At 47.2% G+C, this 15,323-nt stretch overlaps 1 protein-coding gene across 5 annotated transcripts in view; it reads left to right on the top strand.

Moving 5' to 3' along the window:
- The window catches only part of LOC140428213 (phosphorylase b kinase regulatory subunit alpha, liver isoform-like), a 265,545-nt gene that overhangs the window by 210,690 nt on the left and 39,532 nt on the right, over window positions 1-15,323 (top strand). The window contains exons 28-29 of one of the 5 annotated variants that reach the window (XM_072514422.1): window positions 9,336-9,374; window positions 10,947-11,000. The exons of the other annotated variants lie outside the window; for them this stretch is intronic. Coding sequence (XP_072370523.1) covers window positions 9,336-9,374; window positions 10,947-11,000 — 93 coding nt within the window. The remainder of the gene's footprint in view (window positions 1-9,335; window positions 9,375-10,946; window positions 11,001-15,323) is intronic. 5 annotated transcript variants of the gene reach the window in all.

Here is a 15,323-nt window from a genome sequence, read left to right as displayed (position 1 = left end):
ACGTTTGGTCCTGCGATACACAATGAAGCATGCATGGTTAGACATCAGGCAGTGATCAGGTGATACGGGGAGGGGGATATAGGGGAGGGGGGATATGGGGACGGGCTGTTGGTGGCTCACTTGCTCGTGGGCCCCCGACCTCTGCATCAGCAACCTCCCGGTCCTCAGGTCCGCCAGCCAGTTCCAGGGCCCTTTCCTCGTGTTCGGTCAGTGGCCTCTCATCAGCGGGCCCTCCTCCAGTCCTCACATGCTCCCTATTGTTGTGTGCGCGCTTCTCCTGTGGGGGGGGGGGGGGGGGGGGCTGGTGGCAGGGGTAAAAGGCAACAGTGTTAGGCAGGTATATGAATGCACGCCATCGGTTGCGCGTGCATTGCAGAGGTTAAGGTTAGGGCTGGATTCACTTGGGGATATGGGGGAGGGGGGGTTATGGGGGAGTGGGGATATGGGGGAGGGGGGATATGGGGGAGGGGGGATATGGGGGAGGGGGGATATGGGGGAGGATATGGGGGAGGGGGGATATGGGGGAGGGGGGGATATGGGGGAGGGGGGATATGGGGGAGGGGGGATATGGGGGAGGGGGGGATATGGGGAGGCTCACCCTGCCTGCTCTGACGAGGTCGTTCACCTTCTTGTGGCACTGGGTGCCTGTCCGTGGTGTCAGGGCCACAGCGGTGACGGCCTCTGCCACTTCCCTCCACAGACGCCGGCTGTGGCGTGGGGCAACTCTGCGGCCGTGCCCGGGATACAGGGCGTCCCTCCTCTGCTCCACCGCGTCCAGGAGCGCCTCCACATCGCGTGACTCGAACCTCGGGGCTGAGCGACGGCCAGCCATCAAGTCGGGTGTTGCGGTCGGCTGTTCCGGTTGGGTGGGGGGGAGCTGCGCGGCCTTATGAGCCGTCACGCTGTGCAGCGCGTATGACGCTGCACGGCGTGAACCACTGCGCAAGCGCGGATCCCGTTACGTCGCTGCTAGCCCATTTCGGGCCGCAGACTATCGGCCCATTTTTATGACGTGACGCAAGTGGGATTTGCGCCGTTTTTTGCGCCGATCGGCGGACTTTCCGCCGATAATGGAGAATTTCGCCCCATAAGTTGATTATTTAATTGGCAATTAAGTGATAGTGGCGGCCCGGATGTAATTTCAAAAGTGGTGCCTGGATTTCGAGCCCAAGACGACTCCTTATCCACTCACACATGAGATTTGCGGTGCTCTGCACAGTTGCAGAAGAGCGGCTCGGTGGTACAGTGGTTAGCACTGCTGCCTCGGCGCCAGGTACCTGGGTTCAATTCGAACCTCGGACGGCTGTTTGTGCGGAATCTGCACGTTCTCCCCGTGTCTGCGTGGGTTTCCTCCGGGTGCTCCGGTTTCCTCCCACAAGTCCCGAAAGATGTGCTGTTAGGTAATTTGGACATTCTGAATTCTCCCTCTGTGTACCCAAACAGGGCCGGAATGTGGCGACTAGGGGATTTTCACAGTAACTTCATTGCAGTGTTAATGTAAGCCTACTTGTGACAAAGATTTTTTTTTTAAAAAAAGATGTTCAATTTTGATGGAATAGCCATGATCAATGTGCAGAGTTACAGTGGGGCCATAGTTGGCCTAGGTAGGGTGCTTTTCCGGAGGGTCAATGCAGACTCGATGGGTCGAATGGCCTCCTTCTGCGCTGTCGGGTTTCAATGTCAGGAATAATCAACTAAACAGCGCACGATTGCAGCTGGTCAGCTGAGCAGCCCCCCCGCCCAGCGGGTCCACTCGGACCGTCATGACCTCCATCAAACTTAGAATTCAGTGCAGAAGATTCCGCCCACAGTGTCTGACATGAGTGAAATATCCCGAGCTGCACTGTCATGCACTTCAGACAGGACAATAGGAGGAGTTCTGGGCTGGTTTGCCTGTGGAAGCACGTTCCGAGACAATGAACTGGTGAGTCTTTGCTGCTGAGATATATGTCTGTTCCCTGATGTGTCACAGACTCTGCGCAATGCTTCCAGAGTTATTCTCTTGCAATGGAAGACTGCCCAACAGGGGGCCAATTAGGCTCATTGTTGGTCCGACTGAGGGATCAATTTCCTCACACCCACAGTTTTCCCTGTGGTTCACAGGTCCCTCGTTGTGTTGGAGCCTTCTTCAAGCAGATGATGCAGCTGCACATTAGGAGGTCATGGAATGAAGAGTCAAGGCATTTAAATTTCATTTTGGAAGAGGGAAGCGATACAGCTACAGATTGAGAAAGAGAGAGGGGGGTAGTGGGGATACAAACAAACCTAAAAGACCTAGGGCGCGACTCAGTGACCACGTTGCACTTGGCGCAATGGATGAATCACGCACGGGCCCAAATACGGGTTCCACCCAGGCACCGGTCCAATCGAAGTCACCCGACTAACTCCGCCTGGCACGATCTGGATCTTGCCCTCACTCGGCGAGATCCAGACCTGCATATTTAAATTAGCTGTACGGCTCATTTAAATACCCAGAATCTGGATTCACCTGGCATCCAGGACTTAATGGCAGCATCTGCAGGACCGCGCCAGTTCAGTGTTTAGTACTGGTCCACATAAGCGTGGAACAGGCATAATGGCAACTGGGGGGCTGTCTCCCAGACCATTGGAGACCCCTGGGTGGTCGGGGACAGGGCAGGGTGGCACCCCAGCATTCCCCTGGCACCTGGTCACCTTGGCACTGACAGGGCACTGGGTAGGGCAGCACGGTAGCATTGTGGATAGCACAATTGCTTCACTGCTCCAGGTTCGATTCCGGCTTGGGTCACTGTCTGTGCGGAGTCTGCACATCCTCCCCGTGTGTGCGTGGGTTTCCTCCGGGTGCTCCGGTTTCCTCCCACAGTCCAAAGATGTGCGGGTTAGGTGGATTGGCCATGATAAATTGTCCTTAGTGTCCAAAATTGCCCTTAATGTTGGGTGGGGTTACTGGGTTATGGGGATTGGGTGGAGGCGTTGACCTTGGGTAGGGTGCCCTTTCCAAGAGCCGTTGCAGACTCGATGGGCCGAATGGCCTCCTTCTGCACTGTAAATTCTATGATAAGGTGCACATGTGGCACTGTCAGGGTGTCATGGGAACTGCCAGACTAGTGGTGCCTGGGTGCCAGATTGGCACTGCAAGGGGTGGGCTAAGGGGGGCCTGCCAGGCAATGGGGATAAGTGGGGTTCCCGTGGGTCTCCACAAAGTTGGGGGGGGGATGAATGGGGGATCATCGGAATGGGGGGGGGTCTGAAAAGGTGGTAAAGATCGGGGCAGCCAGTCAAAATGGCGCATGATCTGTGAGGAGCCTTCCCTCAGTAGAGGAAATCTCCCCGAAGTAAAAAAAACACCCAGTAAAGTGCCGCTGAATAGCGGGGTGTTAGCACCAAGAAACACCCTGCTAAATGCGCCATTCAGCAGACTTTAACTTGAGTCCGCTGAATCGCGCCACTAATCTTTAGCCAGGAATCTATCCAGACACCCAGGCACCAAGGTTCATTCAGAAAATCGGACTTGTGCTTTTTCATGGCCACAATTAGATGCCAGATTATTTCTGCATTTGAGGAACTTATGGTTGTTTCTGTAATGGAGTCCTGGCTACTCCGGAAGCAGCGAAACAGCGTTGCCATGTGCACTGCAACATGGACAGCACCCTTTTCCAGCAGAACACAAAGGGAGCTGGCTGAAGGATAGATGGAGCCAAAAGGTGATGCCCGCATAATCGGGTGTCAAAGGAGAGGTTCAGCTTCCTGAGCATACATCAGAGCGGCAGTGCTATCGAGCGTTGAGCCTCAAAGAGGCAGATGGTGTCTGAGTTGTGCTCACTTCAGGAGGACGAGGTTATGCCACAAAGCTCAGGAGGGACACTCTTCTGCCACTTGGTGTCAAGCTGATTGAACTTTGACCCGAACTTCCCAGCTTCTAGCTTTATTTCCGAGGTTGTCAGCTGACCTCTGTGACCTCTGCATCAGCCACACATGTAGTGATCTGCATATCTGTGTGTATACACAAGGGGTCAATGTAAATGCAATACAACTAAGCAATCACTAGAGGGAGCACGGGAGATGTATAAATACAGACAAGCAGGAAGTTAGAGAGACTCTTCACAGGAACGGCAGCTGGTGACCAGGACACAGACAGGCAGCTCAGATGTAACATGGTATAGCGCTGGAGAGAGAACAAACTCACAATAAAGCATCTACTTCAACTGTAAGACTACGAGCTTTATTCAGACACAAGGAATAACACATGGTACCAGAACACTTACTATAAGATTACACAAGATGCAGACAAAGAAAGATCGAAATGACAAGAAAAATCGTACCAGACATTCGACGTGGGAAGACTTCGCTGATTTGATGGGTTTTGTTGGAACTCCACTGCAGCTGAACACAACCGGTAATTTATGTCATAGCTGGAAAAGTTTTAAATAAATGATCGGCATATATGTCATAGCTTATGATTTGAAAGCAGCCTCAAAAGAAATGAAAATAGCCTGCTCCTCGCAGGACATGAAGCTAGAGAAACATTTAACGGCTTTAAATACTTGACAGGTGAAGACAACACCAAATTAGTAGTCACACTCAAAAAATTTGAAGAGTACTGTAACACCAGTAATAATGCTGCTTTAGGACATTCAATGCTTGGAGACCAAATTGCACAAGGAATGAGTGATGCAAACTCAAACAATCATTACCAGAACAGAAAGGTTTAATGCTGGAAATCGTGATTGACATGTGCAGATCGCAAGAAAAAAGTAACTTTAAGTGCTTACCTCGAAAAAACGGCGATAAAGTTCTTCTCTACTGGTCTAAATGAGTTAAAATGGCATCTGAACACATTTTCAACTGCCCGGGGAACAAAAGATGCAAATCTGGGTCTGGGCATGTGCAGGAAACCACAGCCGCGCATGCGCAGTTGAAATCAGCCGTTTTGCGCGAAGACCGTTCTGCGCATGCGCAGTTTAAAAGAGGTTCTGGGCGCATATCGATGTACGCAGGCGCAAGCTGCACATGTGCAATCAGCAGAACATCGAACACCGTTGGATCTGCGCATGCGCGATATAAAAGCACACAGTAAAGGAAAATCGATTTGCGCATGCGCAATTGATTCCTACGCTTTACATCACGAGCGTCATAGAACATACATAGAACATAGAAAATACAGCACAGAACAGGCCCTTCGGCCCACGATGTTGTGCCGAACCTTTGTCCTAGATTAATCATAGATTATCATTGAATTTACAGTGCAGAAGGAGGCCATTCGGCCCTTTGAGTCTGCACCGGCTCTTGGAAAGAGCACCCTACCCAAACTCAACACCTCCACCCAACACCAAGGGCAATTTGGACAAAGCCGGAATCGAACCTGGGACCATGGAGCTGTGAAGCAATTGTGCTATCCACAATGCTACCGTGCTGACGTCATCAGACGCAGACTACGCCCACTTAAAGGGGAAAATCACAAACAAGACTTCTAAAAGCACAAAATCACTAAATTCAACCTCAAAAGGCACAACATTGCCTGAACGTCTACCAGCAGTTGAAAATATCTTTCGCAGTTTCCTGGAACAAGCAGTTTGCACCACCCAAAGTGGAGAGCACAATGAGAAATCCGAAACCAAAGAAGATGATTTGTTCATTGAACATGAGGAGAACGATAACTCCGAAACAAAAAGAGATGATTTGTTTATCGAAAAATGCTACCTCGACATGGCGGAGTTATTCGAATATGCTAATCATAGCATCAGCAACACGGTTGCAAAGCTCAACTCGACTCTACTTACGGTAGATGAATCCAATACCATGATGCAATGGCAGATCGTCGATACATTGGATGACAACAACCTGTGAAATACCAAAGAAGAACACAACGCCACACAGCGAGTACTGACCGACTCCGTTGAGAGAGCACAGATCGAATCGACAGATAGAACACTGCACAACTCCACACAGAGCGATGAAAGATTCCAGAGAGAGCGATGCAAGCCTCCACAAGAGAGCTTGTTGACAGACCCCCAAAATGGAAGCAATTAAACACTCCATTGCGAACACCATGCATGATCAAGACCATGAAGGTCTACCCACCGTATCTGAGCAACCACAAGCAGACAATGTAAGTCTACACACTGTATGCGAAAACAGTGACAATGTGATCACAATCCACATACAGGATGTGCAGGATCACAGCGAGACTGACAGATCTCAGCTCGTCTGCACAGAAGCACAGAGTAGGGCTACTCATGAGTCCAGAGAGACCACGTCAATTTAAACCTCATCCACTCTAAACGACCCACAAGAAAATGAAACCTTGAAGATTTTGACTCCAGAAGAGGAGCACCAAGACCAACAATAAAATGAAATTGTGAAGATTTTGACTCCTGAAGAGGTGCACCAAGAAAGCAAAGAAGAGGAATCAAATCCACCACAACTGACCAATGCAACATCAGACCATTCTCACAATCCTCAAGAAGAAACGCTCAAAGAAATGGCAGATACCACAAAGGACACTGACACCAATAACTTGGAGAGTGACTCAAATTATCCACACGGAGCAGACATTGAGTGCAACAAGAACAATAAAAACCACGAGAAGCACAACAAGAACAACAACAAAAACTACAAGCACAACAACAACAAGAAGCATAACAAAGACAACAACAAGCATGACAACGAAAACAACAAAGACAGAAACGACAGAAACAACAACAATGAAACGACCTGTGCAACATGGCACAATTCTGCACATGAAGGACAATGCAACAGCACACTCCAAACAATGACAAGAAGACAAACATACCATGGCATGACAACGAAGCTCACAAATTCACATTTGCTCCGGAACAAACAAGCACACCAGCTTTCAAGGCAGATGACACACTAAATCGATACCACAGCACAGAAAAAAGTCCACGTTAGTCAACATCAGTGGTTCGACCATTCGAACACCTCGCGATGACTTGTTGGTTACTTAAAACAACAACACTGATGACATTCACAAAGAAGTTGCAATATCAATATCACCACGTCAACAGCAGGAAAAAAAACCCTCAACCGAACAAATTCAGAAAGTTTGGACTCATAAATGTTTTTATTAAGATTGGAGTCATAAATATTAATTGGCTTTGTAAAATAACCAATATCATCACCACTTGTACAGATATACATATCATAAGTAATATAACTATTTTGTACAATTTTCTTTAACACTGTACAGAAAATATGTAAAAGAAAAAAGGGGGGGATGCAGTGTTCTGCATATCTGTGTGTATATACAAGGGGTCAATGTAAATGCAATACAACTAAGCAATCACTAGAGGGAGCACGGGAGATGTATAAATACAGACAAACAGGAAGTCAGAGAGACTCTTCACAGGAACGGCAGCTGCTGAGCAGGACACAGACAGGCAGCTCAGATGTAACATAGTATAAGCGCTGGAGGGAGAATGAACTCACAATAAAGCATCTACTTCAACTGTAAGACTACGAGCTTTATTTGGCACTAGGAATAACACAACACACAGTCACATATCTCAGGTGAGGGATTCACCCTTTTCTCAGGGAGTCGGATTTCATCCCAAACGTAGCCATTGAAGCTTTACTTCAACGGGAGGAGTGCCTCGAGGTGCAGGATGTGACAGACTGTACACCGGTCACTATCAACGCACCTATCATCTCAGGCTGCAGCATTCACCAACAGGAAGGGCTTTCACCCATTCGACATTAAGCTCGTCTGCGACCATTCTGAGGGGTTATTTGGGGTTTGCGAGAGTTTTCCTGGCCGCTGTCACGATTTATTCCCTGCTCATGAGGAAGGGAGGCCCGGTAAGGAGGTACCTGCTGACCTCCGTGAGAGAGGCCATACTGAGATACAGCTGAGGTGCCGCTTCAGCTCAGGGACCGTTGCTGAGCAGAACGTTGGCCTGTAGTTGAGGTTCTGTTATTCTGCCTGTTCAGAGGGTGTCCTCCATCAGAGATGCTGGAAGGGTTTCTCATTGTGGATGGTGCGGGGAGCGAGGAACGCTGCAAGGTCAGGACCATGGAGCTCCTGTCCAGCTCATTTGGCTCTCGTTTAAATAAAACAACAGAATAAACAACTCATTTCATCCATATCGCGCTTTCCATAAAGTAAAATGACCCAAGACATTTCACAGGCGCTGGTATCAGACAAAGTACATGTGAATTTAGGCAAGGTTGACCAGAAATTTGGCCAGAGGAGTCGTTTTATTTTTCTAGAGGAGGAAAACGATGTGACGATTTTTGAGGAAGGAATTCCAGAGCTTGTGGCCCAGGCAGCTGGAGGCATGCCCACCAATAGTGGAGCGATTAAAATTGGAGATGCTCAAAAGGCCAGAATAAGAGGAGCGCAGATATACCGAAGGGTTAGGAGGCTGGGAGAGATTGACAGATCGGGAAGGGTGAGGCCACGGAGCGATTCGAAAACAAGGATTGGAATTTTAAAATGAAGACATTGCTTCACTGGGAGCCAGTGTAGGCCAGAGAGGACAGGAGAGGTGATAGGGGAACAGAACTTGGTGTGAGTTAAGACTTGGGCAGTTGTGTTTAGGATTACCTCAAGTTCCAGAGGGGAAAACGTGGGAGACCAGCCAGGAGTGCATTGGAATCGTTAAATCTACAGATTGATCTAAACAAATTTTTGATAGCCGAGGGGTAGACAAGCGAGTCGAGGGTTAATGGTGGGGCAGGTAGAAACCACTACTGTATCAGCCAATGATCTTATTGAATAGGGTTACACGCTGGGGGGGCTGAATGGCTGAGTCCTGCTCCTAACTCTTGTGCGATTGAAACATGAGGGTAACAGCAGCAGATGAGATGAGACGGGTTGTGAGACTGGAGGAGATTTAGCCGGAAGGGGCGAGGCCACGAAGAGGTTAAAGACCAGAACGAGAATTTCAAACACCTGTCCAGGATGCCCGGAGCTGGTATTTGGTAGCAGGAGACCTCAGCAGGACCTTCGGGAACAGTCATTGGGCAGGTAGTGGGGGAGGGGGTTTTTGGAGGAGGACAGGCTGTAGGAGGGAGGGGAGAACAGTAGGAAACCTAAAATGAAACTTTTCAGTTTGCCTTCTGGTCTTGTCTCAGAGCTCCCCTCTATGGAGCAGGTTTACTTCATGTAGAAGTTCACACCGACCCCTCGCTCAGGTCAAAATCAGTTCCTCATCTGCATATTTAAAGGGGAACTCCAATTCCTATCTAAATAAGTAATAGCACATGGAGGCTCAACCTCAGAACGGGGGTGTAACATTTTGCATATAAAATGATTCAGCTGTAGGTAATTCACTTCACATTAAATATACATTTCTCAAAAGCAATAACTTTGTAATAAATGTTCTCTTTTCTAGATGGATAGCGTTCAAAAACTTAGCATATTTGCTGATCAGGTGATTTTTCTTTAACTGCGTGCATTTTGTGTTTCTGCATGTTCATTAATATACAATGACCCTCCAGTGAACACGAGGCACACCAAATACAGGGAACATTTTGTAGAAAGATCGGCTAACTTCCACTTGTCTGGGGAACTATTATTTGGTAATATTTGCCTAAATTGATTGTTTATAAATCATAGAGCACTTGGCTCTACTGTATAGATTCAGCAGCAAATGTTATATTGTGGGCATTGTTTGAGGCACCAGTAAAGTGTGTCTGGGGACTGTAGTGGGTATTTGAGCTGGGAAAACAGCTATACTTTCCACCATTACTCCTTCAGCCCCGGCTGCCTGCTCAGTTTGTCACTCTCTATATTTCATAATACTTTTCTTGACCCCCTCCAAAAGATTCACTTGGTAACTTACCACTAGCATGTCTTTCTTAAAACATGTGTGCAAATGTGTATTTTCGCAATTTAACTCAAAGTTATCCTTTATGTAACCTGTAAATGAGATCACTGAAACAGCCTTAGACCCTCAGGCAGCAGTGGTTGAAATGAATAGTCTGCAATAAGAACATCAAAATGGGAAGAATATTGCAGAAAAGGGTGGTCCGGTGGCATAGTGGTTAGCACTGCTGTCTCACAACCCCAGGGACCTGGGTTCAATACCGGCCTCGGTTGATTGTGTGGAGTTTGCACGTTTTGCCCCGTGTCTGCGTGGGTTTCCTCCGGGTGCTCCGGTTTCCTCCCACAGTCCAAAGATGTTCAGGTTAGGTGGATTGGCCATGATAAATTGCCCCTTAGTGTCCAAAGACGTGCAGGTCAGGTGGGGTTACGTGGTTACAGGGATAGGACGAGGGGTTGGACCTAGGTAGGGTGCTCTTTCAGAGGGTCGGTGCAGGCTTGATGGGCCGAATGGCCTCCTTCAGCACTGTCGGGGTTCCATGGTTCCAACAGAAATTCCTCCAATCTTTCACCTCAAACTATTTTTGTTTGCATTTTACGGCAGTTAATTGGATGAGTTTAACTCCGATTTGAGTTTCAAACATTGTTTTCAGTACTTTTAATTTTACTTGTTTTCAAACCAATACAAGTTATATGATGCAGTGAAAGGCTGATAAGATGTTCTCATCGACAAATAATTTTACAAATGGGCTTGAATTAAATTTACAGCAATGTAAAATATCTAGCCAGAGATCAGCTACAAAAAGGCATTACCAAGAGAAAAATCTGTAATTTAGAATCGAGGTTTATACACCTCATACCTTAATATTCAGCGGTTTTGATCTATTTGACCCAGTGAGACTGCAATCAATCCGTAACTGTGACAATTTGGGTTATCTGACTGGAAATGAATGTGCAAAATCAGTAAAAGTGCAGCAAGCATCTTTGCAAATTTGAAAATCATTCAGTAATTATTTCAACAATATAAACACAACTTATTCACAAACACAAGCTGGATAAGTCCCACTTGTTACAATAGTACTTACAGCTAAACACATCCTAGCTATCATGCATGCAGTTGTTTACTTGCCTTCATTTCTGTCTCATCTCATTCATGTTTTATTTTTATTTTCTCTAATAGTTCTTTTTCAGTGGAGGTTCATTAGGGTTCGGCATTCATTCTACCAGAGCAATGGTAATAACTCCAGTGTGGTACAGTATAAACTCTCAGTGTATAGAACACTCATTCCAGTGTGGTACAGAATAAATCCTCAGTCTGGAGAACACTCACTCCAGTGTGGTACGATATACACTCAGTCTGTAGAACACTCACTCCAGTGCCGTACAGTATAAACCCTGTGTGTAGAACACTCATTCCAGTGTGGTACAGTATAAACCCTCAGTTTGTAGAACACTCACTCCAGTGTGGTACGGTATACACTCAGTCTGTAGAACACGCACTCCAGTACAGTAGAGTATAAACCTTCTGTGTATAGACCACTCATTCCAGTGTGGCACAGCATTATCCCTCAGTGTATAGACCACTCACTCTAGTGTGGCACAGTATAAACTCTCAGTCTGTAGAACACTCACTCAAGTGTGGTGCAGTATAATCTCTCAAGTGTGTAGAACACTCATTCCAGTGTGAACAAAGAACAAAGAAATGTACAGCACAGGAACAGGCCCTTCGGCCCTCCAAGCCCGTGCCGACCATGCTGCCTGACTAAACTACAATCTTCTACACTTCCTGGGTCCGTATCCCTCTATTCCCATCCTATTCATGTATTTGTCAAGATGCCCCTTAAATGTCACTATCGTCCCTGCTTCCACCACCTCCTCCGGTAGCGAGTTCCAGGCACCCAATAGCCTCTGCGTAAAAAACTTGCCTCGTACATCTACTCTAAACCTTGCCCCTCGCACCTTAAACCTATGCCCCCTAGTAATTGACCCCTCGACCCTGGGGAAAAGCCTCTGACTATCCACTCTGTCTATGCCCCTCATAATTCTGTAGACCTCTATCAGGTCTCCCCTCAACCTCCTTCGTTCCAGTGAGAACAAACCGAGTTTATTCAACCGCTCCTCATAGCTAATGCCCTCCATACCAGGCAACATTCTGGTAAATCTCTTCTGCACCCTCTCTAAAGCCTCCACATCCTTCTGGTAGTGTGGCGACCAGAATTGAACACTATACTCCAAGTGTGGCCTAACTAAGGTTCTATACAGCTGCAACATGTGGTACAGTGTAAACCTTCAATGTATAGAGTGGCACAGTATAAACCCTCAGTCTGTAGAACACTCACTCCAGTGTAGTACAGTATAAACCATCAGTCAGTAGAACACTGACTCCAGTGTGGTACAGTATAAACCCTCAGTCAGTAGGACACTGACTCCAGTGTGGTACAGTATAAACCTGCAGTCTGTGGAACACTGACTCCAGTGTGGTACAGTATAAAACCGCATTTTGTAGAACACTCACTCCAGTGTGGTACAGTATAAACCCTCAGTCAGTAGAACACTCACTCCAGTGTGGTACAGTATAAACCCTCGGTCTGTAGAACACTCACTCCAGTGTGGTACAGTATAAACCCGCAGTCTGTAGAACACTGACTCCAGTGTGGTACAGTATAAACCCTCAGTCTGTAGAACACTCACTCCAGTGTGGTACAGTATAAACCCTTAGTCAGTAGAACACTCACTCCAGTGTGGTACAGTATAAACCCTCAGTCTGTAGAACACTCACTCCAGTGTGGTACAGTATAAACCCTCAGTCTGTAGAACACTCACTCCAGTGTGGTACAGTATAAACCCTCAGTCAGTAGACCACTCACTCCAGTGTGGTACAGTATAAACCCTCAGTCTGTAGAACACTGACTCCAGTGTGGTACAGTATAAACCCTCAGTCAGTAGAACACTCACTCCAGTGTGGTACAGTATAAACCCGCAGTCTGTAGACCACTCACTCCAGTGTGGTACAGTATAAACCCTCAGTCTGTAGAACACTCACTCCAGTGTGGTACAGTATAAACCCTCAGTCAGTAGGACACTCACTCCAGTGTGGTACAGCATTGTCCCTCAGTGTGTAGAACACTCACTCCAGTGTGGTACAGTATAAACCCTCAGTCAGTAGAACACTCACTCCAGTGTGGTACATTATAAACCCTCAGTCAGTAGAACACTGACTCCAGTGTGGTACAGTATAAACCCGCAGTCTGTAGAACACTGACTCCAGTGTGGTACAGTATAAACCCTCAGTCAGTAGAACACTGACTCCAGTGTGGTACAGTATAAACCCTCAGTCAGTAGAACACTCACTCCAGTGTGGTACAGTATAAACCCTCAGTCAGTAGAACACTCACTCCAGTGTGGTACAGTATAAACTCTCAGTCAGTAGAACACTCACTCCAGTGTGGTACATTATAAACCCTCAGTCAGTAGAACACTCACTCCAGTGTGGTACAGTATAAACCCACAGTCTGTAGACCACTCACTCCAGTGTGGTACAGTATAAACCCTCAGTCAGTAGAACACTCACTCCAGTGTGGTACAGTATAAACCCTCAGTCAGTAGAACACTCACTCCAATGTGGTACAGTATAAACCCGCATTCTGTGGAACACTGACTCCAGTGTGGTACAGTATAACCCCTCAGTCAGTAGAACACTCACTCCAGTGTGGTACAGTATAAACCCTCAGTCAGTAGAACACTCACTCCAATGTGGTACAGTATAAACCCGCATTCTGTGGAACACTGACTCCAGTGTGGTACAGTATAACCCCTCAGTCAGTAGAACACTCACTCCAGTGTGGTACAGTATAAACCCTCAGTCTGTAGAACACTCACTCCAGTGTAGTACAGTATAAACCCTCAGTCAGTAGAACACTGACTCCAGTGTGGTACAGTATAAACCCTCAGTCAGTAGAACACTCACTCCAGTGTGGTACAGTATAAACCCGCATTCTGGAGAACACTGACTCCATTGTGGTACAGTATAAACCCTCAGTCAGTAGAACACTGACTCCAGTGTGGTACAGTATAAACCCTCAGTCAGTAGAACACTCACTCCAGTGTGGTACAGTATAAACCCGCATTCTGGAGAACACTGACTCCAGTGTGGTACAGTATAAACCCTCAGTCAGTAGAACACTGACTCCAGTGTGGTACAGTATAAACCCTCAGTCAGTAGGACACTCACTCCAGTGTGGTACAGTATAAACCCTCAGTCTGTAGAACACTCACTCCAGTGTGGTACAGTATAAACCCGCATTCTGGAGAACACTGACTCCAGTGTGGTACAGTATAAACCCTCAGTCAGTAGAACACTCACTCCAGTGTGGTACAGTATAAACCCGCATTCTGTAGAACACTCACTCCAGTGTGGTACAGTATAAACCCTCAGTCAGTAGAACACTCACTCCAGTGTGGTACAGTACAAACCCTCAGTCAGTAGAACACTGACTCCAGTGTGGTACAGGATAAACCCTCAGTCAGTAGAACACTCACTCCAGTGTGGTACAGTATAAACCCTCAGTCAGTAGAACACTCACTCCAGTGTGGTACAGTATAAACCCTCAGTCAGTAGAACACTCACTCCAGTGTGGTACAGTATAAACCCTCAGTCAGTAGAACACTCACTCCAGTGTGGTACAGTATAAACCCTCAGTCTGTAGAACACTCACTCCAGTGTGGTACAGTATAAACCCGCATTCTGCAGAACACTCACTCCAGTGTGGTATAGTATAAACCCGCATTCTGGAGAACACTGACTCCAGTGTGGTACAGTATAAACCCTCAGTCAGTAGACCACTCACTCCAGTGTGGTACAGTATAAACCCTCAGTCTGTAGAACACTCACTCCAGTGTGGTACAGTATAAACCCGCATTCTGCAGAACACTCACTCCAGTGTGGTATAGTATAAACCCGCATTCTGGAGAACACTGACTCCAGTGTGGTACAGTATAAACCCTCAGTCAGTAGACCACTCACTCCAGTGTGGTACAGTATAAACCCTCAGTCAGTAGACCACTCACTCCAGTGTGGTACAGTATAAACCCTCAGTCAGTAGACCACTCACTCCAGTGTGGTACAGTATAAACCCTCAGTCAGTAGAACACTCACTCCAGTGTGGTACAGTATAAACCCGCATTCTGCAGAACACTGACTCCAGTGTGGTACAGTATAAACCCTCAGTCAGTAGACCACTCACTCCAGTGTGGTACAGTATAAACCCTCAGTCAGTAGACCACTCACTCCAGTGTGGTACAGTACAAACCCTCAGTCAGTAGAACACTCACTCCAGTGTGGTATAGTATAAACCCTCAGTCAGTAGAACACTCACTCCATTGTGGTACAGTATAAACCCGCATTCTGCAGAACACTGACTCCAGTGTGGTACAGTATAAACCCTCAGTCTGTAGAACACTCAGTCCAGTGTGGTACAGTATAAACCCTCAGTCAGTAGACCACTCACTCCAGTGTGGTACAGTATAAACCCTCAGTCTGTAGAACACTCACTCCAGT

Source organism: Scyliorhinus torazame, chromosome 8 (assembly GCF_047496885.1).
Source record: "Scyliorhinus torazame isolate Kashiwa2021f chromosome 8, sScyTor2.1, whole genome shotgun sequence".
NCBI classification, from domain to species: Eukaryota; Metazoa; Chordata; class Chondrichthyes; order Carcharhiniformes; family Scyliorhinidae; genus Scyliorhinus; species Scyliorhinus torazame.
Note: the sequence above shows the minus strand (reverse complement) of the source record. Positions and strands in the feature narration are given on the sequence as shown.